This window comes from Phymastichus coffea, unplaced genomic scaffold (assembly GCF_024137745.1).
Source record: "Phymastichus coffea isolate CEN01 unplaced genomic scaffold, Cenicafe_Pcof_1.1 PCOF00023, whole genome shotgun sequence".
In the NCBI taxonomy this organism is placed as follows: domain Eukaryota; kingdom Metazoa; phylum Arthropoda; class Insecta; order Hymenoptera; family Eulophidae; genus Phymastichus; species Phymastichus coffea.
Genome location: NW_026706834.1, coordinates 623302 through 646984, shown reverse-complemented (window position 1 = coordinate 646984; position 23683 = coordinate 623302). Strand labels below are relative to the sequence as shown.

Here is a 23683-nt window from a genome sequence, read left to right as displayed (position 1 = left end):
CATCAATTTTTATTTTATCTCCTTCAAAGTAATCCCCCTCGGATATACATAATGCGCTTGTGCCAACGCTTTTTCCAATCCTCAAAGCATTTCAAAAAATCATTTTTTGTGATCTTGTTTAGTTCATCCTTCGATGCCGTCTTTATCTCCTCAATCGTGGCAAAACGCCGTCCTTTCATGGGCCTCTTCAGTTTTGGGAACAAGAAGAAGTTACAGGGGGCCAGATCTGGGGAATACGGTGCCTGTGGCATCGTTACTGTGTTGGTTTTAGCCCAAAATTCGCGCACAAGCAACGATGTGTGAGCAGGGGCGTTATCATGGTGCAAAAGCCAATTTTTATTTTTCCACAAATTCGGACGTTTCTGGCGGATTGCTTCGCGCAAATTGCGCATAACTTGCAGGTAATATTCCTTATTTACTGTTCTACCCTGTGGCAAGAACTCATGATGCACCACGCCCCTGCAGTCAAAGAAAACTGTAAGCAAAACCTTTACATTTGATCGAACTTGGCGTGCTTTTTTTGGTCTTGGTGATCCAGAATGCCTCCACTGGGACGATTGAGTCTTAGTCTCGACGTCATAACCGTATACCCATGTTTCGTCACCTGTTATAACCCTGTTGAGTAAATCTGGATCATCGTTGACGTCATTCAGTAGCTCTTGGGCGATGCTCATGCGACGTTTCTTTTGGTCGAAATTGAGCAATTTCGGAACAAACTTTGCTGACACACGTCTCATGTCTAAAACACTCGTCAAAATTGATTGGCACGAACCAAATGAGATGCCAATATCATCAGCAATTTCTCTAATGGTAATTCGACGATTTCCCAACACTATTTTCTTCACTTCTTCAACATTCTTATCAGTTGTTGATGTGCTGGGGCGTCCAGAACGAGGTTCGTCGTCGGTGTCTTCTCGGCCTTCTTGGAAGAGTTTATACCACTTGTAAACATTTTTTTGGCTTAAAGTAGACTCACCGTATGCCACTTTCAGCATTTCAAGTGTTTTGGAACATTTGATTCCATTTTTCACACAAAATTTAATGCAAACTCTTTGATCCATGTTTTTAGACAGCAGCAAATCGTGGAGCACGGAAAACACTTCTAACCTTGATGCCTCTCACAAACAAACCAAACATACTACAAAGCTGAAATTTGGAACGTATGTTCTAGACGAGTGTACCAACATAACCAAATAAAAAAGTCGAAGATCGAACGGACGTAGCCCGCTAAATTTCAAAATTCACCTTACTTTTTGATCACACCTCGTACGTGTTATTACTCATTACATACTATAAATGAAAAGTTATTATTCGAAAATTAGTATTACTAATATAACTTTATATAATAATGATATTTAAATGATAAATGTGTTGCAATTTATTTAATTAACCTACGCTATGAAATGTTCTCAAAACTCTTATCAAAAATTTGCTCATGATGATTTGCGCGTTTGAATACCTGCACGTGTACACTCTACAACGTTGCCAGTTCTATAACGCTTTGCGTAGAAAGGATCAGCTGATTCGGTCGCTTTGTTTTTAACTAAATATGTGTTGTTTCAAAGTATATTTTCTCTTTATTTCAATCATTTACCCCCCTTTTTTTCTTTACTACCTTAATCCTCATAAAATAGTTTACTACTTATTAGTTATTTCTTGAAAACTATTCAATAATTATAAAGTTATCGTCAATTAAGGGTATGAAATATAACTTTCCCCATATACCCATATGTATAAGAATTTCTTTTTGTGGCACGATAACTTTCTATTTACATCGTTTACCTCATAATTTTATGATACCGACACAAAGATGAGTACTTAAATAATATTATATTCAAGTTTGGTCAAAAACAATACAATTTGGGAAATATCATGGCCGACGATTGACCCTCCTTAAGTTGCCGAGAGGGGCTTGTGATTAAGTTTATAGTTATAGTATTTGGGGTTTGATAGCTAATTTATCATTTATGTCAACTCAAATCATATCGTCATCATAATTAAGCACAGTTTTGAAGCATAATTTCATATACGTTGTTGCATGTCAGTTGACAGTGAACGGTAGATAAAATCAACCTGCTATGCAGTACGAATAGCGCTCGCTAGAGGGGTCTGACCCTAGCTAGTGTCAGTTATTCCGACGAGCGAGCCTGGCGATCTTTGCCGGTGCAAACGTCCTAGATTTTTGTTGGTCGGCCGTAGAGTGGGGTCTCCTTCTCTTTTACTCCCTGGTGTCAACATATGAGCAACACAGACATTTTCACGTATAGAGTGTACGCATGCGCTTCTAGAAGTTGTTATAAAAGTCTAACAGTAGAGAGCATTCAGAAACAATCTAGTTGATAAAATTTTTGTAATTATTTTTATTTTAATTAATAGTTGCTATGGCAACAAAATTTTAGTTTCTTTCAATACTGATCATTTACGTGATTTATTATTAATCATATTTGAACAATATAACTTTTGTCTCAATATATATTTCTTAGCAAGGATTTATTAAGAATTCCGATTTTTTATTAATACGAAATCGTTCTATCTCCAATGATAAAAATGACAACGAAAACGGTAGCATTAAAAAAGTCTCTTCATAAGTCGAAAATGTTATTGTTTACGCTTGTAAGTGTTGTTTTGTACCTTAAATATTTTGAACAATTTATCCATAAAGGATTATCATGATATTTGAAAAATAAGTTACATAATGCACATTTTATTTTAATATTTTCATTTGTTATATTATCAAATATTATTGCTTTTTTAAAATATATTTTAGTTAATCATCATCTTCAGTCAACTGTTTATAAAATTGTCAACAAATTTGATAAAATTGTATTTTAACTTTTTTTCTTCTTGATATAAGTATTCTATATCCTAAATCATAGTTTTATTATATAATGTTAGAATTATAATTTATTCAAACCAAACATTATTTTTTTCACGAAACAGTAGAATTGGTCCAAATATACTTTCAAAAATATCTTAACAACATGTATTTATACTCTGAACTCTGAATACTAACATGGAAAATATTTAGTTAACAGTCTTGAATTAAATTTTTTATTTTGTATTGACAAATATTATTATAGATATAGCAACTTTAATATTAAAACTTATACAATTCCAGTTTTGGTTGAAAATCTATGAATTATTTTAATAAGATAAATGTTAAGAAAAAATTATTTTTACAGTATTTGACCTAAGAATCATAAGTTAGTTAATCTTAGTTTTCATGTAATTTTGATCAATAGTCTATATTTTGTAAACTAGTTTATGTTACAAATTTATATTTATTTACATAACTAATTTACAATTTTTATTGTTTTGATAATCAATGCTTAACCACCTCAGGAAATAACTTTAAATATAACTACATATTAATAATTTTTCATAACATTACATCTTAAGTAATAAGTAAAATTGCATGGTTGGTTGGTCTGAATTAATTTTAACCATCCGATCGTGTATTTTTACTCTTATTGATAATGTAGTCTTTTCTAAAGTTATTGAAATATAGACAATATGTACAATTATTTTCTTTGATTATTAAAACATAGTCAATTGCAAAGTGTTAACCCTCAACTTTTGCTTTTTGTATATTATGTTTTAAATAACTATTACCAATAACAACATTCTACTTAAACTATTCAATATGTATTTTCAACTGGGTGTACATCTATGTTACTCTTAATGTTATGTTGTAATAATAACAGGATTAAGAAGACAATTTTTTACATTGCAAAAATAAAATAAATATATTTGACATGATTAGAATCAAAATAAATTAAATATAGTTTAGATGATATTTTATAAAAAAGAAACTTAACAATTGACTGTGATAGCATGATGTAATTACCTGACTATGATTTATAAAAATGAATAGAATAATAAGAAATGTACAATCAAAATGTTGAAATATTCAAAATTCAGTTAAAAAATAAATCAACTCATGTGGTTAGAAAATACCCATGTAGAATCCTAAATTAAAAAGCTATATAAAATTTCACGTGGGAAACCACATATGATCCCAGGTTACAATTGAATAGAAATTCCTGCATAGGATCTCATGTGGGACAAAAATATTCATAGTTAATATTGGTATTGAAAACAGTAATGACGATGCAAACTACTTGAAGATTTAGTTATAGAGTAATTTAATTGTAAATAATTCAATATTTTCTAAATAAATATACTGTAGTGATATAGTCTAATATTAGTATAAAATTATGTCAAATTAACAGCAAGTCAATACAATAATTTTATTTTTTTTTCTAACAAGTATTTGTTATGATAATAAAAAACAGTAAAACTAATGACAAGTTTTAGTCTTATGTATTTATATAAAATGGTAAAATTTTAAACTTAAATGGTAAGAAAAAAAAACATTTTATTGATAAATACATGTTTTATCATATTATTGAAATATCAAAGTTAAAATTAGATATACACGGGCATTGCTAGGAAATCATGCTAATCACAATGTTATACATATCACAAAAGAGATCATGATGATCAACTAAGTAAGTTTGATTTTTAATAATTAACTCGGCAAGAACACCTTTATGGAAAAAATGTTTCATACAAAAGTGATAACATTTTTCCTTGGTTATTCAATGGTGATCTTGAATTTGACCCTGGGCTAGACATTCAAGGTCGTTTGAAGGTCAAGTTCAGCTTTTTAAATGGATACCGCCATTTATATTGCAAAAATTAAAAAAGCCAATAATTCCCTTTTCAATAGTATAAAATACATAGGTGATAAAATATGATCTAAAGGTCATTTGAAGGTCAAATGTCTTTGGCATCCAAGAATTCTTAAAAGAGCATTAATGTTTAACTGGTGTTTTCAGAAAAAATGTTTCATAAAAAAGTGATAGAATTATTTCCTGGCTATTCAATGGTGACCTTGAATTTGGTCTTAAATTTGGGCTTAACCTTCAAGGTCATTTAAAGATCAAATTGAGTTTTTCGAATGAGATCTCGTCTTTTTGAGAATGGATTGAATGAATCTGATTTCGATCGTAGGTTAGAATTTTGTGAGGACATGATGACACTAATAATGATGATGATCTACACCATGGAGACTACATACAGGAGACGAAGCGCAATGTTTAAGAATTCTCCAGCTTAAGTCCCCCAATTCAATTTCAATTTTTAGTATTTTTATTGGCATGAACTGTGTGCAGTATAGAGCCACGCCACCACCACAGTGGCGCCGGTGAGGATGAGATGAAACACAGCGTTCGAATACATGATATTTCTAATACTACAGAATGCTTACATAATGGAAAACTCTAACAGGAGATTATAATTGATACTAAGAATAGTTATATGAAATTATAGGTTATATATATATATATATATATATATATATATAAAATGGTAAAATTTTATATATATAAAATAATAAATAATTTAATATTTAGTGTAATATTAAATTACAAAAATATAAGTAACTTGGCAGGTCGACCTTTGGTTAGTTGATAACTTGCATAGCTTAAAACTTATATAATTATATACTACATCTAATAGATTTGGTGATTAAACATTTTTTCTCTATCCTTAAAACACCTGGAAGACTTTTAAATATTTATATCTATTTTTAGAATAAAATCTGATAGAACATCAATAATGTTTACATTCATCTCTTTGAGAATAGGAACTAGTGAGGTAGGTTCGGTTTTGGTTTATTTTTTAAGTTCTTTTCTACATTCTAAAAAAATTAATATTCTCATTCTTCAAAATTCTAAAATCGCAGTTTTCCTCCGAGATAATTTTATCTAAACAAATAGATAATGCTAGAGCTTCTGCGGTGAAAATCGAGGCTATGTCCGGGATTTTGAAAGAGAAATTAAATTGAGGTATCGGACTCCACGCGGCAAGACCAACATGGTCTTTATTGTTAGAAGTTATTTTTGATCCATCTGTATAAATGTCTATTACTTCGTGATCGGGTTCGAAAAGTTCTTTGAAAGTTTTGGAATGATCGGCGGATCTTAATATTTCTTTGCCTGACTTCAAATCTATATCAAAATCTCCGTAAAAGCTCTCTCAGGGTTAAGTAAGCTTGAAGAAGATATCAGATTTTATGATCTGATCAGTGTACCATCTTAAATTTTCGTAACATTTGACTAGTAAGGATTTTTCATAGTTGAAGTCGAGCAGATAATTTTCGGACTGCTGAATGATTTTTTCAATATTTTTTATAGTAAAATTTCCTATTTAAGTAAATATTTAATCCCGAGAAATTTGAATCTATATGAGAGGTGTGGCAGCTTTGATTCGGCTGCAATTATGTTAAGAGGTGTGCTTTTCTCATATCCTAGAGCAAGTCTTAGAGCTGAATATTGTATTCTTTGAAGTTTTTCGAGGTGTGATTCTGCGCAAGGGGAGATAAGAAATCCACAATACTCTAGTCTAGATCTTACTAGGGATTGATAAAGAAGGACTAAGGTACTCGGGTCCGCTCCTCACCAAGTTCTTCTTAAACAACTGATGATCCTAGTGGATAAGATACTTTTCCTGACTAAATAAGATATGTGTTTCGACCGTTAAGCCTATGGTCTAAAATCATTTCTAAAAATTTTACTTCTTTAGATGGTAAGATGATTTCATTTTCTATATTCAAAGAAATGCAATTAGTGTCTATATTGTTTTTATTGAAGAACATTAGATAACATTTTTGAAGGGCAAGTTCTAAGCCTCTGCCCTTGAGAAAGGGCATAGCTGTATCTATAGTGTTTTTTAATTTTTCAGCACCCTGAACTGGCTTGTCGCATTGAGTAAAGAAGATTACGTTATCTGCAAACTCCAAGATTTCGATGTCTGGTTGAAGAAGTGATTTCAATTGTCTTGTATAAATTGTATCAAGTATAGGGTTAAGAACACTTCCTTGAGAGAGACCTTTATTTACCAGATACGAAATGCAGTCATTGGTGTTTAATGGAATGAGAACTCTTTCAAAAATGAGGAATTTGATGAATACCACGAATTTTTTGGGCAATCCCAAATTAATCAAATCATTGATGAGTATGTCGGGTATCACCTCATTAAAGGCGCCTTTAATATCCAGAAAGAAGGCCGCTAGGCATTTTTTTTCAAAGAATGTCCTGTGAATATGGGTCGTTAAAATGGAGAGGTTGTCGGCACAAGATTTCTTTTTACGGAATCTAAATTACGAAGAGGAGAAAATATTGTTATCTAGCCAGAAAATCAGGCGATTGTTGATAATTTTTTCGAATGTTTTGAGAATGCAAGAAGCCATTGAAACCGGCCGTACTTTATCACTATTGTTTTTAGGAAGGAAGGTTATAAGATATTTAGACCAATTCTCTGGAAAAATACCTTGATTGAAAAAGTCGTTAAATGTGTCTAGTAAGAGTCTTTTGTAAAATTCCGGTAGGAGTATTAGAAGTTCGTAACTAATTTTATCTGTTCCAGGGGCTGATTTAGTATTAGCTGAGTGTAAGGCAGTATCGAGTTCTTCATAAGAAAAGGGATGATCCATGAAATGGGGATCGTTATTAGTATTTGAATAGTGATAATCAATGAAATATGAAATATTTTCATGAGGGCATAAACTTATATCTTTAGGTAAGCAAAGCTCGTTCAGACAAATTTGTGCATTTTTCAGAGCCGATTTATTGCCGTTCAAAGAGGTGGGTCTATCTAAACCGTTTTTAAAAGCCTTGATTTTCTTCCAGACATCAGCTATTCTAACATTTCTATTAATCGATACACAAAAATTATGAAAGGATTTCATTTTTTCTTCTTTGAGAGTTCTAATAGTTTGCGCTTCTAGTTTCTTATGATTAATAAACGACTCTAGATTACATCTATAATGTACAGGCATGAAGGATGCATTACGTAAGCGATTGATTTTTTCACAATTGTCATTCCACCAAATGCATCTTCTAACTTTTCTCTTACGTTTAGAAGGCTTATCAGACCTCGAGATTTTCTTAGGGTCGGATTCATTTAAAGCGTCGTATAAAAAGTCTAAAAATATATTATATCTACTAGCGGCTGGTTCATTAATGAAAACTAAATTGTTAAATATCGATTTTCCATCGTCAAGAATTTTATTAAATTTAATAAAGTCTATTTTATTCAAATTTATGCGATAATCAGCTCTACAGGGTGTCCCATTTCAAAGGAACCACCCCGAAATTTACAACGGTTGGCGTTGTACAAAAAAATTGTTCAGACAACAGTTGTTTGGCACAATGGGATAACCTTCCTGTGAAATCCGATTTAACCTTGAGATTTATTTTCAAGGTCATTTGAAGGTCAAAGTAATTTATTGAATAGGAATCCATATTTTTGATCCCGGATTCGGAAAGAGCGGAAAATTCTACGCTTAGATAACGTATTATGTGTGGGGTTCGGTTACCCCCCCCCCGCCTAAGGTCATGTAGGAGTCAAATTTATGATTTTCTTCATCTATGCACAGGGATGATTGGGCAAGGGTAAGGTTAATTGTAATAATCCAATAACTCCAATACTCAATAACTCGATATCCCCATAACCCCAATAACCCAGTAACCAAGAGATATTTTGAATAAGGACCCCCATTTTTTATCCCGGATTCGAAAAGAGCGGGAAATTCTACGTTTAGATAAAGAATTATGTTGGGGGAGCGGTTCACCCCCCCATCCCACCGGGGCAAGGGTGAGGTTAATATGGTATTGATTACCCAGCTAGTGAAGGCAAGGTATTGATTACCTAGCCGGGTGCTGCGGGTAATACCTTGCCGCAGCACGATATCGGCCTTGACATGCCGCGCGAGACAACAGAATATCAACAATTTCGGTTCTCGAATAATCCGGCATATTCCCTCCTTTTAAGTCGACTAAGAAAATTACACTTGAACAATCCTAAGAAGGACTGTTCGCGAATCACTATTGTCATAAACAATACTAAAAAGTGTTATTAAACAATTTAGTTGAAACTTTTTAGGCTTGTCCGGAATCACACTAGAAAAAAGAATGGAAATAACATGTTATCCCACGAAGTCGACTATGAAAATCAACCTGAAGTTTTCAAGGTCACTGTTGTTTGACCCTACAATTTTTTTGGGATATTGGGGTTATTGAATTATTGGGGTTATCGGGTTATTGGGGTTATCGAGTTATTGGGTATTGGAGTTATTGGGTTATTACAATTAACCTTACCCTTGCTCGATCATCCCTGTGCATAGATGAAGAAAATCATAAATTTGACCCCTACATGACCTTAGGCGGGGGGGGGGGGGGAACCGAACCCCACACATAATACGTTATCTAAACGTAGAATTTTCCGCTCTTTCCGAATCCGGGATCAAAAATATAGGTTCCTATTCAATAAATGACTTTGACCTTCAAATGACCTTGAAAATAAATCTCAAGGTCAAATCGGATTTCACAGGAAGGTTGCCCCCATTGTGCCAAACAACTGTTGTCTGAACAATTTTTTTGTACAACGCCAACCGTTGAAAATTTCGGGGTGGTTCCTTTAAAATGGGACACTCTGTATAATTAAATATAAGAAAAACGAAACTTTAAAGCAATTTTTTAAAGAAATTTTTTTTTTAATATTTAAAGTAAAATATTGAGTTAGAGTTTTTATTTATTTTTAACATTTGTTTTCTTTCTGATAGCTAAACTCACCCAATTTTGTATATTAGCTGTGGTAATATTGGATTTAAATGGTGACCTGGCTAAGAATATTCCACATTTTTTGTGTGAAGGAACTTTGTTTGCATCAATGTACTTTGCAAAATAACTGTAAATGTAACTCGGTATATGATCTCTTTCTGGCAAATCTGATTCAGTTTTTTTTCATTTCTTTCAAGATGCATCCAAGACCTTATTTGACCTTGAGATCTCATTTTTAATATTGGATCTTTAGTCTTGGTTATAAATGTGTTAATGTCCTTAATAGATGGAACTTTATATTTCAAATCCAATGCATTTGGAAAAGCCGCTTAGAGGACATCTATTTGTTTTTGCCTCCAAGCTAATCGTGCAGGTCGAGATGCTTCTGTTGATCAAGAACGAACATTTGGAAAATTAAAATAAAATTTATAACTGAACTAAAATGTATTCTAGAATGAAGGTAGTTATAAGGAACATTTATTACCTGAAATTGATTTATCATTAGTATTGCCATGGCCTCTGCTGTGATCTTCAATAGGATCTTCAATATTCGTTTCAATACTTAAAGAATCAATAGAACGAGTGTCTCTCAGAGTTTCAGGATTTTCAACTTTGCAGCTCTCAGAAAATTTGTTCATCAAAGTGCATGCTGATACATATCCAAAATCTTCCGATGCTACATCATGGATAGTAGCAAATATATATGGATTTATTTCTGATATCTTTGCTCTTTTTCTACACGATACTAATGTATTTAAATAGCCTTTGATATTTATATTAAAAACAACAGGAACACCTCTGCTTCTTTTTCCACGTATAATTATCAAGCACTCCTTTTTATCACTTTGCATATGTTGATAGTCCACAATTTCCATTCTCTCTGTCTCCCCAGGTCGCCTACCATTAGTTACTTGCAAATAATAAAGAGTAGCATTTCTCAATCGTTCATATGCTTGGTCAGAGTATTTGTTTTTTAATTCACAATCTGCAGTTTTCATTTCCTCTTGCAAATGTTTGTATAAACTAGCAGTATCAGATTGCATAGGTAAGGCAATGACTTTGTTTCTTCGTATTCTGGCTTGGGTTTCCAAAATGGTACTGCCTATATCATATTGCCACATTTTCTTTAATTTACGTTGAAAAGCTTGAACTGTCAATCTTTCTTTTTCATTCTTTGGACCAAGGTTAACTTCATAGATTTCACATACATGATTTATTAAGTTAAACATATCATTTGCTGTAGCTGGTGACTGCATGAAAGCAGTATCTGGATGTGGCTTCCCCATAATCTTAACAACTGCAATAAAATCATTGTAATGATCTTCATTGAATATATCGCTAAGCTCTGTTATATTTTCATTGATTTTTTTTATTTCCATCATTAATGTGCCTAATCTGCTTATATTAGCTCTAACTTTAGGATGAATGTGTTTTTTTACTTCAGTTCTATTAGCTTCTGCATTGAGCCACATAAAAAAAGCTGCATCAAACCTTACTTGTTCAACTGCTTGAGTTTCCCTCATTTTAGATATAATTTTAATAGCAGATTCATTGGCTAACTCATGGTAAGCACCATTAGTTTCTCTTCCTTTTGACTTTATAACATGTTTTTTTTTGAATGAGAGTCTAGTGCATTTTTGTATATGTTTACGTAGAGAACTTACAGAAAATACTTGGGTACAATTGTAGCATGGAAGATAATTAGATAATAATTTGCCTTCTACCTTTGGTCTACGGCGGACCACATATTGACTACCATCCTCTGCATTTAAATTATTTAAATGACTTGCTTTTATTCTTAACAAGTCCAGAATTTTTTTTCGCTTTTTAATCCATCCTTGTTGCTGTTCTTTTGAAGTAGTATAACGTTTTTCTTTATGAATTGCTAACTTTTTTTTCAGTCTTTTAAGTTTTACCACTACTCTCTCATTTAAATGCTTTGATACGTAGTGTTCAGGTAATTTTGTGTACAAGACACGTTCATTAGAATCATTTTCCTCTATGCGCTTTACTACACAATAAAAACAACAGTTCTTTTTACATCCATCGTTGCTGCATAATATAACTTCAGATGTTCTATTTCTTAGAGCTTACCCAACTGATTTCAAATTAATATTTACAAATTAGTTTTCTAAACTACTCAGATCTGAAGATACATTCACATTATCATTTTGAATTTTATCAACATGATTATTTTTATTTGTATCAAGCAACTCAGAATGTTCAAGGAAATTTGTCGTAACAGTACTTGATTTGGCAAAAGTAACCTTGGAAGTTTTCTTACAATTTTTAGTTTTTTTCACAGCTTTTGATTTTTTTAATTTAACAGAAGAATGCTCAATCATAGACTTTTTTGTAGCAGCTACTATAGGACAACATTTAGTTAAATATCGTTTGCCACCAGATAAAATATTACTTTCTGCCGTACTCGCTGGAACATTTTTACAATCTTGTTTATCAATTCTAGAATTTTCACCTATTAAAGATTGAGCTTCATTATTTGTTTTACTCCTTGCTGTCCATTTCTTACCTTGTTCTGAATTAATATCCATTTTACCTCCTGCAGCTTCACCTATATACATCTTAGACTTTGGTATATCTGCATCTATAGGTGTAAGTTTTATAACTAATTCTGGTAACAAACTTTCTAATTTTCTACCTGTACAAGGTTTTCCTCTACCTATTATAGTTTTAGACAAATCAAGTTTACTATTTGCAGAATCATTATCTGATGATAGTTCAGTATCATCAACTGTTTGGTGCATAGGTGACGAGTTGGTGGACGATTTAAGAATGCTACTAGTTATTGATTCAGTATCTGACGATAATCATAATGCCCAGCTGCAGTTTGATTTTTACATGATTGCTTGGCTGGTAAATTGAGAATTTTGCTACTTATTGAATCATCATCTGATGATGACTCAGACTTATAATCTTCAATGGTTTCAAGCTTATTTGATACTTTTATACATGACTGGGTTTTGAAATTCTTCACTTTTCATCAAATCATTACGGTCTTCATTATCTGAAAAAGCCAATTCACTGCTAAGAGACATTTTATATTTCTCATGATCAAACTTTGTATGATTCCGTTTTTCAATATACGATATTTCAGATCCACTGTTATCATCAGTAGTGTAAATTTGTTCATCTCCAGGATCAGTTACATATTCTGAACCACTTGTGACCGATTCTGATTCAGAATCATATAAATCATAATTTGTGGTATTACAGGAAGCAATTTGATTGTCTACTTGACAATTTACATCATCTTCTGCTGAATCTTCTGATAAAATAAAAAATAATATTGTAATCGAAGGTAAAGCGCCTCTATGAATAAACAGCACAAAAATCTTATCAGATAGCACAATGGAATTACTATCCATATTTTTCAGGTTAACCCATTAACGACCAAAATGCTCAATTTTTTTGTCGATTTTTAACGCGTTTTTTTCGGTAGTCATAGGCCTAAGAAATTTTTGCAAACACGTATTTGGATGGGAAATTTAACGCTCTTTCAGAATCTTTTTTCAAAATTGCGATTGATTGCGTTATAAAAAAGTTATAGCCAATTAAACAATAAAAACCTGAAAAATTTTGCGAAAAATCAAGTTTGCGATTTTTTTTAGCATTGTTACCGCTAAAAAATCATCAAACAAATATGATCAGACGTGATCACGACTATCATAGTATCTCCAGGAATTTTGGTGGAATTTTTGAACCACTCATTTTTTATCTCGGAAACCTTAAGTTTAGATGAAATGCTCATTGAACAAAAAAGTCTTAGAATTAAACGAGAAATACGCCTGAATTTTTTCAAAATTTTCCGAGGCGATTTTTGAATTTTCGGAGAATACGGAAAATCCATTTTTCGAAAATCATCTCCAAAAATTCTGAAAAAATTCATGCGTATTCCTTGATAAATTCTAAGACTTTTTGTTCCATAAACTTTTTCTCCAAACTCAATAGTTTTCGAGATAAAAAACGTTCTACTCTTAGCATGACCCAGAGACAACGTCGAGGACGTAGTAGAATTTTGTCTCCTTTGGGGTGCTTGATTTGAGTGAGTCCCCTTGCCTCTCACTTTTCGAGGTGCTTGATTTGAGTGAGTCCCCTTGCCTCTCACTGTAATACGAATTTTTTTTTGAAACGTTCAACACAAATCGATAAATTAAATTTTTCACAGATAATTCTCGTTCTTACGGGACAATAAGAACAAAGTTCGAGTTTATGTTTGTTTGGACATATTGTGTTTCTCTTTTTTTCATTGTCTCTGCGTCACGTAATTTTTAGCTATTGAAAGTGCAAAATCTTTTGTTCCAACCCTTTTTTTCTCATCATTGACAGCATTGAATAGTACAGTAGCATTTACAATCGAAGCTTGAATTAGTCTTAAAAAAACTACCCACGTCCACTTTTTTAAACGAATACTCGGAAGTAAATTGTTACAATGTCCGTCGTGGACATCATTGCCACCAATAAAACTGTTATAGACGCTAATAGCCCTCGGAAAAGGTATTTCAACTTTTTCTCCTTCTTACTTACTGTATCTATTTGAAAAGGATAATGGAGTTACTCCTGCAGTAGTAGAAATAATCGAAACTGATTTTGAATCCATTACAGTGATGTAATTTATACCACTGTTCTTATCGTGCTTCACGGCATACTCACCTCATTGAGCTTTTTTATTTAGAACATTTTTATCTTTGACTCTATCTTCTCTAATAGTACCTGTACATTTTAGCCCAAGCTTCTTCAAAGCACAGTGAGATCTAAGCTTGTGAAATAATTATCAAAATAAAGATGGAACATAGATATTTTGCCCGAAGGTATAACACGAAAAAACTTTTCTAGTAAATTCATGACTACGCGAGTACCTAATGCACACTTACTAAATTTACTTCCCGTTGTAGAATTTTTTCCGCAGTATAAGTCAAGACCTAATACAAAACCATCGGAAGTACAAAGACCCCAGAATTTGAGACCAAATCGTATGGGTTTTCCTCGAATGAATTGTTTTAGAACCGTCCTCGCATAAGACTTAGCCATCATTTCATCGATGGAAAGGGCAGTTCTCTACACACCGAACTTCATAATATTAATTTCAAATAGGTTTAATAGTGAACGGACAGGCCAAGCATAGTCAGTTGTATTTTTATCTTTCGTTTGTGAATATTTTAATTTTGATTTGATCTCTTCAAACTTATTACGTGACATAGCAGAAGAAACAACGTTACAAGATAAAAAGGGATCACGTGACCAGTAATCCCTCTGAGATTTCCTTTTGTTGAATGAAGTCAAAATGATTATTCCCACGAATGTATTTAAGTCTTTTAACTTTAAATCAAAATTATTTTCTTTGCAAGCATCTATAATATATTGCTTCATTTCAGTTGAGAAAAATGTTTCAAATAGTTCTACTGGCTCCATTTCTTGTATTTTATTTTTTACCAAGTCTTTCAATAAAATTTTGTCTTTCAAATTATCATTATACTTTTTTTCTCCTTCCATCCACTGGAGTTCATGCGTTCTTTCTAAATTAGTTTGAGTTTCATTATATGTTTTACAAGCTTCTGTGTACGTTATATTAGAAATTTCATCATCCGAATCAGTATCGAAATCTGATCCATCAGAACCAGAATTGTCAGGATTTGGAAGGGTAACTATATCATCGTAAGTGTTCTTTGAAGTATCAATTTCGTACAATTCATGGGAGCGAATGGAACGTCTTTTACGTTTTTGCGACATGTTATATAAAATAATAAAAATCCCTAATGAAAATAATTAGTACAGTTTTCAATGCTTTTTGTCAAACCTAGACTTTAGAAAGCGAAAATAATCTTTTCGATTCGATTTCCTGTTGGTCTCAAAATAACCAGAAACTAGTAAGTAATAAAAATGAGCTCACATACAATTTTCTGAATTGCTTTTTTGATATGTGTATATTAGTATACGCTATACAAACTGCACTTGTATACACATAAAAAGGCAAAACATTATTATATTATTGTTGAATGGCTGTTCGTTATTCTGTATCAAAAATATTAACGCTGCTAGGATTATAACTTAACTCACTTTTTATCTCGAAAGCTATTGAGTTTAGAGGAAAAGTTTATAGAACAAAAAGTTTTAGAATTCATCATGGAACATGCCTGAATTTTTTCAGAATCTTTGGAGATGATTTTCGAAAAATGGATTTTCCGTATTCTCCGAAAATTCAAAAATCGCCTCGGAAAATTCTGAAAAAATTCAGACGTATTTCTCGTTTAATTCTAAGACTTTTTTGTTCAATGAACTTTTCATCTAAACTTAAGGTTTCCGAGATAAAAAATGAGAAATGTTTTTTATGGATTTTTTTTTATTTTGCCACCATTTTGTTGGAAGAAATGGTTCAAAAATTCCACCAAAATTCCTGGAGATACTATGATAGTCGTGATCACGTCTGATCATATTTGTTTGATGATTTTTTAGCAGTAACATTGCTAGAAAAAATCACAAACTTGATTTTTCGCAAAATTTTTCAGGTTTTTATTGTTTAATTGGCTATAACTTTTTTATAACGCAATCAATCGCAATTTTGAAAAAAGATTCTGAAAGAGCGTTAAATTTCCCATCCAAATACGTGTTTGCAAAAATTTCTTAGGCCTATGACTACCGAAAAAAACGCGTTGAAAATCGACAAAAAAATTGAACATTTTGGTCGTTAATGGGTTAAGTATTTATGTCTCTCAAGAAACCCAATTCTCTCAGTATTTCATTCTATATGTTAATCAGGTGGCTTTTTATAACAAATCTTCTGCTGAATCTTCTGAGAAATAAAAAATATTATTGTAATCTAAGGTAAAGCACCTCTATGAATAAACAGCACAAAAATCTTACCAGATAGCACAATGGAATTACTATCCATATTTCTCAGGTTAAGTATTTATGTCTCTCAAGAAACCCAATTCTCTAAGTATTTCTTTCTATACGTTAATCAGGTAGTTCTTTTATAACAAAATAGAAGTAGCATTCAAGAGCAATAAAAAAATTTTATAATGCGCCAAAAATGGACATAGAAAACCAAATGCCCAAAATGCAAACACGAACTATATATTAAATTATAAAAATTGTAATGAATGAGAATTAGAGATTTGCTTCATATGTAATTCGCTCACAACCTTAAGGCGGGCGTGCGGATCCTACGATTTAACGCCGGTGACAAATAAAGTGTTCTGAATTTTAATGCAAGAAACCGCATGTCTACCTTGAGGTTGCACCGAATTTGCGCGAATTTCGGGTCCGTATAGAGTAAGTCAGTTACGTACGATAGAGAAGTAACAAGAGGCCTTGCCTTTTCTTAACGCGATTATTAGAGATTCGAGTGCGATACCTTTTCGGCAGTGCCTTCGCTATTCATACAGGCTAAAATTGTCTGTATTAGCCGTTTGATGGGCGCGTATCATAAAATTCGGAAAATTGTTTGTAACTTATGAAAAAAAAAATTAATTTTGGAATCAATTTGATATTTGTAGGGAGCATTTCAGGAGCAACTTTTTGATATATTGTAAGTTAATTGTTATTGAAAGTGTCTGTTAACTATTTACACATATTAGTCTGGCGTTCTAGACCGACTTTCTTATACGAGGTGTGTTCAAAAAGTAAGGTGACTTCAAATTTCACTGGCAACGTACTTTCGATTATTGATTTTTTTGTTTTGTTATGTTGGTACACTCTTCCCGAACATCTGTACCAAGTTTCAAGTGTATAGCATTTTTTGTTTGGTTGTGAGAGGTGTAAAGGTTATAAGTGTTTTGCGTGCTCGGCTATTTCTTGCTATCGAAAAGTATGGATCAAAGGATTTGCATCAAATTTTGTGTAAAAAATAAAATAAAGTGCTCCGAAACACTTGAAATGTTGACGGTGGCATACGGTGAAACTGTTCTGAGTAAAAAAAATGTTTACAAGTGGTACAAACTCTTCCAAGATGGCCGGGAAGATGCCAATGACGAGCCTCGCTGTGGACGCCCAAGCACGTCAACAACTGATGAAAACGTTCAAGCAGTGAAGAAAATTGTTCTGGAAAATCATCGAATCACTATCAGAGAAGTTGCTGAGGATGTTGGTATATCGCTTGGCTCGTGCCATGAAATTTTTTCTAACGTTTTGGACATGAGACGTGTGTCAGCGAAGTTTGTTCCGAAATTGCTAAATTTTGACCAAAAGAACCGTCGCATGAGCATCGCTCAAGAACTGTTGAATGACGTCAACGACAACCCAGATTTACTCAAAAGGGTCATAACTGGTGACGAATCATGGGTATATGGTTATGATATCGAAACCAAAGTCCAATCGTCCCGATGGAAGAGCCCAGATGAGCCAAGACCGAAAAAAGCACGCCAAGTTCGATCAAATGTCAAAGTTTTGCTCACTGTTTTCTTCATCAGGAGTTCTTACCATATGGACGTACGGTCAATAAACAGTATTATCTTGAAGTTATGCGCCGTTTGCGAGAAGCAATACGAAGAAAACGCCCAGAATTGTGGAAAAACAATTCATGGCTTTTGCATCACGATAATGCCCCTGCTCACTCATCTTTGCTTGTGAGAGATTTTTTGGCCAAAAACAACACCACAATCATGCCTCAGCCACCATATTCACCGGATTTGGCCCCATGTGACTTTTTCTTGTTCCCAAAACTAAAGAGACCTATGAAAGGACGGAGATTTGTAACGATTGAAGAGATAAAGACTGCATCGCTGGAAGAGCTCATGGCTATACCGAAAAGTGCTTATGAGAAGTGCTTTGAGGATTGGAAAAACCGTTGGCATAAGTGTATCGTATCTGAGGGAGATTACTTTGAAGGGGACAACATAAATATTGATAAATAAATAAATATTTTTTCTTAAAGATACAAAGTCACCTTACTTTTTGAACACACCTCGTATATTCGACAAGAAATGAGATATCAAAATTCATCGAATAGCAAACGCAAAGTTTTCTATTTCGATGAATCGTTTTGAAATACGGTTGAGTATGATTACATCTATCGAGGAGAAGCCCGACAGCGACGAGCGAATTTATACTTGCGAAATTGGCTCCTTTCTACGCTTGGTAGCCCCTACAACGCTATTTTTGAAATTGACATAAACTTTGCACACGTTTTGTCGCAAAATGGCTCTACCGAAATTCAATTTTATGATTGAAAAAATTAAATATGAAATAACGAATTTTTTAACATAAATCGATTCTCGAGGAAAAATCGCCTTTTAGAATTATAAGTAATGCAATTTGATAATCAAATAACGCCAATTTTACAATAAATTTACGGAAAATTTTTACATAAAAAAATTGCTTGTGATTAGTGGGACATTATCTAAATTAATAACGAATAATATAGCTATCCAATTTTGAATAATAATTAAACAACGAATTTGCAAATTTCTTTTTTAGCCATTTAAAAATCAGCAAATTAGTGACAATCATTGTCATTAATTTTACAGATATGTACAATTGACTCGCTATCTAACAACGCAATTTTAATTGTTTGAATAAATTATAACTTTTTTATTTATTGATAATTCAGTGAATAATCAGTTACCAAAGTGTCAAATTCTTGCTTCTCTGTTTCAATACGTTGCGGACTTAATCACATATTCGAATTAACAATATAATTATTTATTGCAAAATAACTAACACTATTAACTTGTAAATTAAATTGAACCAATAAATACAGACTTGAGAATTATAACAACATGAAATTCAAGATCAGCGCATCAAAATTGACTAAAAAAATGCTTTTGTTCATTTGAAAAACTTTGCAATTGTCGATTTTGCATTGTAAACAATAAATTTCCCACGGTCGTGACGTCACGCTCCTTATATGGTCTTGTTTTCGCTGAATTGCCCTAACACATTTACATATATGTGAGAAGAGCGCCTTCGCTCAATTACCGCTTTTCTTTGATTTTCTCGTGCACGAAGGGTTGCTATTTTGCAGAGGGAAAAAAGGGACAAATCAGACTGGACCGTTACACGACGAAGATCACGAGCAATTGGTAGAGGAATATTGACGTTATTTTCTGCTACGTGGTTCATCCTACGTTATAACAATATGCATATGTAGAATTTCAAACAAATTTATAATTGAAGGAGTAAATCGTTTGATATATACAGGGTGACCCATTTTAATCGCTACACCTGGATTTTTCGAATTCCAAGACAGATAGGAAAAAATGGTTCAGACAAAAGTTGTTGGGAACGAAAGGGGCTAAACAATGGTTCTATCAAATTTGACCTTGAACTTGACCTTCAAGGTTATTTCAAGGTCAAGTGGTTTTTTTAAATAGGAACACCTATTTTTGACCCCGGATTCGGAAAGAGCGAAAAATTTCACGTTCAAAACCATATTGAGACATTTTATTCACGGTCATTTCAAGGTCAAATCAATGTCAAACTCCGAAAAATCCATTTTAAGTCGTTTTTCCACGAGTCACAGGCTTAAGTGGTTCAAATTGATCGTTGATTTAAAATGGAAGCCCATACACCCAAAACTTTCACATCCTAGTAAACAAAAATCGAACTTGCACATCCGAACCCCATTCTCTTCATAGCCTCACATGCTAATCTGTTACACCAGACATCCCCCAGTCCCACACATCTCTATCCCATGTATGATGTTTGTTTAACGGAAACTTCATGATCATTGAAGCTTCTGTTGTAAATGTGTTAACCTTACGTTTAGCGCTACCCAGAAACAACGACGTGGACGTAGTAAGGACTGTTTCCTTTAGAGTGCTTGAGTGAGTCCCCGTGCCTCTCACTGTTCAGGGTGCTTAATTAAAGTGAGTCCCTTTGCCTCTCACTGTTCGGGGTGCTTGATTTAAGTGAGTCCCCGTGCCTCTCACTGTTCAGGGTGCTTGATATAAGTGAGTCCCCGTGCGTCTCACTGTTCGGGGTGCTTGATTTAAGTGAGTCCCTTCGCCTCTCACTTATGTGTTTATCTAGCCTCGAAGCAAATGTTCGAAATTACGACCATTTACTTTCAGGCACATAGTCATACGCGTATTAATCGCGTACTTAACCTATTACAAACTTACTTAAAAACTACGCGGACTAATACCGGGTAAATTGTCCGGCACGTGGGCGCCTGGACAATTCACCGGTCGCAACTTACGTCACTATGAATTAAACCTAGCGCGAACCTTCAGATAGCCGGCACGTGAGTGCCAGGCTATCTCTTTCCACGCGCACCGGTCGTCGCATCAACAGAGAGAGAGAGAGAGTGTAGAGAGAAAGAAGAAAAGGAAGGCTTGACCTTTATTCTCCTGTTCCTCGCAATGTCGGGAATCCTGAGCGATGCGCTGCCGCAGGAAGTACCAGGTGTCGTCGCTGGTCAGATCGTCGCTAACCGCTGTCGCTGACCAGGTATCCGTAGGCGACGTTGACTCTCTTGGCAGGTGGGCTGGCTGCAGTTGCTGGCAAAGCCGTTGTCGGAAGGGTTGATCTTCCTTCCTCCCGGCTATCCCAAACTGCTCTCTCTGCTGGGCTCGGACTTCCACACTCTCGTAGGACTAGGCTTAGACTCCCTCACTCTCGTAAGACTCGGCTGCGACTCTCCTCACGCACTAATTCTTGCACGCATCTTGCAGTCGCTCAGCGGCGCTCGCTCCTCTCCCTACCTTGACCTATTAGTTAGGCGGCACGCGACGCGTCGCTTATCGGTCACGCGTTGCGCGCCTGCCAATCCCGGCATAGGCCTAATACTCTCTCTCTCTCTCTCTCTTTCTCACTCTCTCTCCGCGCTCTTCAACTTTTCTTGCGCTCAACTGCGCTGGCTCGTCCTTGGCGCTGAAACAAAAGGCCAAGTGTTAGACGCATACTTAAATGCGCCCAACGTTGGCCACCACGCCTAGCCGAGTGGGGGAGGGAGAAACGCGGACGAGAGACCGGCACGCGGCCTGCTCTCGTCACAATTTCTAATTTTAATTGCACATAATACTAAAACTTGCTTTTATTTTAAATATTGTGAATTATTTCCGTTCAAACTTAAAAAATACTAATATTGATAATGTAATCATTAAAAGCACATTTACAAATAAATTCTGTTCAGTCAAAGATTCTTGTAATAATATCTGAACTGCTGACCGATTTTAATATTTTCCGCACATTTTTAATATTAAACTTTATTTTTGATAGTTTGATTCTAGAAAAAATAGCTTTGATGCTTTTTGTACAAAAAAGAAATGTTGCATATTTATTGTTTCGAAAGTTATGACTATTCTTTTTAAACAATCACATTATTTACAGCTCATATCTTCAATTTTCTCATAACTTTCGAAAAAATAAATAAAGATACAACATTTCTGTTTTTTACAAAAAACATCAAATTAGTTATTTATAAAATTTATAATTAATAAAGTGTGACAAACGTTTTTCTTTTTTAGTCGCAACCACATACAGGCGAATATTATAATTATTAATATTTTTTATACCATTTTACTATTTAAATTTAATAGTAATTAATGGCTGGCTCTTAAATGGTTGACTATCAGCCTAAAAAGATTATTGACATGACGTTACTTTTAGGAGAAAGCTGAAGTAATTATCGTGGTGCGACAATCGGAAATCAGTATTTCAAGGTAGGGGCGAAGGGACTCACTTAAATCAAGCACGCCGTACAGTGTGAGGCGAAGGGACTTACTTTAATTAAGTGATGTAACTAAATCTACGATCAGTTTGAACCACTTAAGCCTGTGTCTCGTGGAAAAACGACTTAAAATGGATTTTTCGGAGTTTGACCTTGATTTGACCTTGAAATGTCCGTGAAAAAAATGTCTCAATATGATTTTGAACGTGAAATTTTCCGCTCTTTCCGAATCCGGAGTCAAAAATAGGTGTTCCTATTCAAAACAACCACTTGACCTTGAAATAACCTTGAATGTCAAGTTCAAGGTCAAATTTGTTAGGACCATTGTTTGGCCCTCTTCGTCCCCTACAACTTTTGTCTGAACCATTTTTTCCTATCTGTCTTGGAATTCGAAAAATCCAGGTGTAGCGATTAAAATGGGTCACCCTGTATATATATGAACGCGGAAAACTGTATGACTGATTTTTTAAATAAAACATTCATCCAATTTTGAGATTTAACGCGCAGGTTCGCAAAAAGTTTGCTAGCGCTCAGTAAACTGCCACATACGAGGTGTGATCAAAAAGTAAGGTGAATTTTTATTTTTCTCAAAAAATATTTATTTATTCATCAATTTTTATTTTATCTCCTTCAAAGTAATCCCCCTCGGATATAATGCACTTGTGCCAACGCTTTTTCCAATCATCAAAGCATTTCAAAAAATCATTTTTTGTGATCTTGTTTAGTTCATTCTTCGATGCCGTCTTTATCTCCTCAATCGTGGCAAAACGCCGTCCTTTCATGGGCCTCTTCAGTTTTGGGAACAAGAAGAAGTCACAGGGGGCCAGATCTGGGGAATACGGTGCCTGTGGCATCGTTACTGTGTTGGTTTTAGCCAAAAATTCGCGCACAAGCAACGATGTGTGAGCAGGGGCGTTATCATGGTGCAAAAGCCAATTTTTATTTTTCCACAAATTCGGACGTTTCTGGCGGATTGCTTCGCGCAAATTGCGCATAACTTGCAGGTAATATTCCTTATTTACTGTTCTACCCTGTGGCAAGAACTCATGATGCACCACGCCCCTGCAGTCAAAGAAAACTGTAAGCAAAACCTTTACATTTGATCGAACTTGGCGTGCTTTTTTTGGTCCTGGTGATCCAGAATGCCTCCACTGGGACGATTGAGTCTTAGTCTCGATGTCATAACCGTATACCCATGTTTCGTCACCTGTTAGAACCCTGTTGAGTAAATCTGGATCATCGTTGACGTCATTCAGTAGCTCTTGGGCGATGCTCATGCGACGTTTCTTTTGGTCGAAATTGAGCAACTTCGGAACAAACTTCGCTGACACACGTCTCATGTCTAAAACACTCGTCAAAATTGATTGGCACGAACCAAATGAGATGCCAATATGATCAGCAATTTCTCTAATGGTAATTCGACGATTTC

The 23683-nt window shown here is 34.1% G+C and overlaps 1 protein-coding gene across 1 annotated transcript in view; it reads left to right on the top strand.

The window, feature by feature from the left end:
* The first annotated feature begins 2266 nt into the window (after positions 1-2266).
* The window catches only part of LOC131675474 (succinate dehydrogenase [ubiquinone] iron-sulfur subunit, mitochondrial), a 224370-nt gene continuing 202953 nt past the window's right edge, over positions 2267-23683 (top strand). The window contains exon 1 of the mRNA XM_058954466.1: positions 2267-2613. Coding sequence (XP_058810449.1) covers positions 2539-2613 — 75 coding nt within the window. The 5' untranslated portion in view covers positions 2267-2538. The remainder of the gene's footprint in view (positions 2614-23683) is intronic.